General features: G+C 32.8%; 1 protein-coding gene across 1 annotated transcript; it reads left to right on the top strand.

Annotated features, from left to right (window-relative positions):
* Positions 1-208: 208 nt before the first annotated feature.
* LOC111920162 (uncharacterized) lies at positions 209-2,402 on the top strand. The gene is made up of 9 exons (XM_023915759.2): positions 209-516; positions 681-756; positions 1,218-1,257; positions 1,366-1,424; positions 1,499-1,536; positions 1,623-1,686; positions 1,770-1,823; positions 1,907-2,008; positions 2,162-2,402. The coding sequence occupies exons 1-9, from the start codon at positions 332-334 to the stop codon at positions 2,216-2,218; spliced, it is 675 nt and encodes a 224-aa protein (XP_023771527.1). The 5' UTR covers positions 209-331; the 3' UTR covers positions 2,219-2,402.
* Positions 2,403-3,344: the final 942 nt, after the last annotated feature.

Raw genomic sequence — 3,344 nt, 5'->3', positions numbered from 1 at the left:
TCAGTTTCGACCGATTTTGACCGACTCTTGTTGAGTCATTGGGAAAAGAAACCCAACCAATGTTTCAAAACCGGGTCGGGTCCGATAAAAACAATTATGGGCTGACAGCCCCTGAAATGATTCAATAAACCGTAGAACAGCCCAAATAGGCCCAACTACATGATAATAGGTGGATCGGCCCCATTATCCAACACGACGACACCTGATATCACAAATTATTTTCCCGCTGTCTCGTACCTACCCTTCTGTTTTGGCGGTAAAAGTTCTTAAGGAGCATGCAATATATTGGTGAAATTCTTCGTCATCGGTACAACCTTTTCGAACTACAGCCATGAATTCGAGAGACCTGACTATGATCTCTACTGCCACTATAGCCGGTGCCGTCGCCACCGCATTCGCAATTCGTTTCTTTGTAAACCCTAGGAAGAAGTTGTCCGCCGGCAACGCTGCTTCAGACGTCGTGCTACAGAGCAATTCATCATCTATCGATCCTTACAATCCCTCGAAACGCAACGGGTAAAGTTACTAAGTTCCGAGACACTTTTTATTTAGTTTTTATTCCCAATAGCATTCTGTCTAATTGACTGTTCATAAGAGCCATGCTCATTAATCTACTTCTTACCGGGAAAATTCGAAGTATGGCAGATTGTTAAGAGGAAACTTTAAATTTTTTAATGCAGATACTTATCATGGGATGACTATTTTATGGCCATCGCATTTCTGTCAGCTGAGAGATCCAAGGATCCCTACAGGCAGGTCGAATTTTTGCAATATTTCTAGTTAATTTCTCTATTGAGGATTTCAATCTAACTCTTTTCTCTTGCTCACGATTCACTTTTCATCGTTTAAATTCAACCTACCGTGTACACAGTTTTAGTTAGACAAACAATTTGAATTTGTAACTCCAGTTGTCTTCAGTTGATTACCTTTTTAGTTTAATCTAGTTGGTCAATAGGAAATTTCTTTTTGGAGTGGAAGGAATTATGTCTGAGTGGAGCAAAGTGGATACCAAAACTCCTATTGCAATTACCAAATTGTAACGCCTTGTAGTTTTTCATATTTGGTGCTTTGAGTTTCCTATCTTTTACTAGTTATCATGCTTGCAAGATGAACCTTCTCTCTTGTTTTTATATGAAAGAATTTGCTTGAATGCTTATAATTTCAAACATTTGCTTCAGTGTTTGTATCTGCTAATTTTGCATTATTTTTCATTACAGGTTGGAGCATGCTTGGTGAGTCAAGATGGTATAATACTTGGTAAGAATTTCTGGAGGAATGCATTATCTCTAGATGGTTTAATAGCTTTTAATTTTACTATACATGTTTAATCCTATCTTGACATGTAGATTATCTACCTATAAACAGGCATTGGCTACAATGGATTTCCACGTGGTTGTTCTGATGACAAACTTCCATGGTCAAAAGTAGATATTCCACAAATTTTGTTTCATTAAGCTCCATTATCAGTCACTAATCACTAATCTTTTTGCCATTTCAGAAATCCAAGAATGGGGATCCGTTGGAGACAAAGTATCCGTAAGTACATGTTATTACATTACATTCTTATTAACTCTATTTACAGACTAAAATTTTATTGTATTACTTTCTGGTTTCTTTTGCAGTTATGTTTGCCATGCTGAAGTTAATTGCATTTTGAACACAAATCATGCATCTGCTGCAGGGCAGGTTGGTTTAACTTTTTATGTGACTTATTCACTCTATTGTGATTAGGGTATTTAAGCATATACTTTGATCATATAAATTTGCAGAAGCTATATGTAACAATGTATCCTTGCAACGAGTGTGCAAAAGTCATCATTCAGGTGAGTTTGAAGGCTACATATGGTATTTGTTGCATCTTGATGAATAAAAAGAGCCTAATTTAAGTTTTGAAATTTCATCACAGTCTGGTGTTTCTGAAGTTATCTATTTTGTGGAGAAGAGTTTGGAGAATGCTGATGTTATTTATGTTGCTTCTCACAAGCTTCTCTCATTGGCAGGTGTAAAAGTAAGTTGCTTGATGATATGTCATCATTATTCCTCATTAAGTACTTTATGAGAAAAAAAAAAAGTTGTTTCATGTGGATCACCTTTTCCCACGATTGTTTATACTTTTTTAAAATTAGATATTGCCATTTGTTGTTGAATTTGAATTTTGAAGGTTAGAAGACATGAGCCTAGGATGAATCAGATTTTACTCAGATTTAGTCAAACCTAGAAGAAGCTCATTTCATGGTGTGGCTGTTGGTAATTGGTATGTTATGTTTTCCAACATATTGTATGTGATTTCTCTTTTAGCGAATAACACATGAACTTGTGAACATTATGTGATAAATGGTGGTAAAACTGTTGTGGCTTCTGTTAACAGTCATATCGTCCACAATGCAAGTTTATTTGAATCAGTGGAGAGTTCAAATTGATAAGTTAATGATAAAAGTGGGCCCTTATTTTAATTAAATGATAAAAAATAGGATGTTAATTTGACATCTGTTAAAGTTTGAAGAGTTGAATGGATTGTGGAGTTAAGTTTTATAGAGAGAATGAATCGTGAATGTTGACGTGTGAATGATTGTGGAACTTTATACTTTATTGACTTATCCCATTATTTCTTAAACATTCAAAAGTTTATAAATAGGTCTCAACTATAGATTCATTTGTTACATTAAATGATTTAATTTTTTTATTTTATGATAAAGTGAAAAACAAAATAAATAGTAAATAATAATATGCAATGTTTCTTTTGTTTTGAAAGCATTTAGATGTGTTTGATAATATAATTTGTCAACACTATACTTATCTTTTGTTATGCATATCAAATAACTTGTTTATAAAATTTAGCTTTTATAACGACTACAAGGGTATATTTACTAATTATGTCAACAGAATAGAAAGTCATTGTCATTCATTAAAAGTAATTTTTTTATCTATCTATGATAAAATCATTTAAATGTATTGAAATAAATAAAGATAAAAAAAAAATAAAGTTCAGATAGGAGAATAAAAAAGATGATGCATCTAAAACATTAGTTTTATTTATTTATTTGGGTTGTAGGTCTATCCTATTCATGTGTATGTATGAGTGTTCTATATTATGTGTATATATTTAGAGAAACATCAACGAATGAAAAGAACTTTTAGCAAGAAAATCTAGAACAATATACGTGACCCTTCATGAGTATTTAATCACATCACATGGTAGTGAAGTATATGTAAAGAAGTTAGAACCATTTCTTCATAGTTTATTAAGCAACTGATATTATGTATATGAGTGCATAATGTGATATTTGTGTATTTCTTGAAATTCATGTTAAGTTATTAGTTGGTACTTGGTAGATGTGAATGAA

Source organism: Lactuca sativa, chromosome 1 (genome assembly GCF_002870075.4).
Source record: "Lactuca sativa cultivar Salinas chromosome 1, Lsat_Salinas_v11, whole genome shotgun sequence".
Classification (NCBI taxonomy): domain Eukaryota; kingdom Viridiplantae; phylum Streptophyta; class Magnoliopsida; order Asterales; family Asteraceae; genus Lactuca; species Lactuca sativa.
The sequence above is the reverse complement of the archived record's forward strand: the minus strand, read 5'-3'. Positions and strand labels throughout refer to the sequence as shown.

Coding starts and splice junctions, on each gene's coding strand:
- LOC111920162 (XM_023915759.2), top strand. CDS start 332: ATGAATTCGAGAGACCTGACTATGATCTCTACTGCCACTATAGCCGGT. Junction 757..1,217: donor CCAAGGATCCCTACAGGCAG/GTCGAATTTTTG, acceptor TTTTCATTACAG/GTTGGAGCATGCTTGGTGAG. Junction 2,009..2,161: donor TCTCATTGGCAGGTGTAAAA/GTAAGTTGCTTG, acceptor TGAATTTTGAAG/GTTAGAAGACATGAGCCTAG.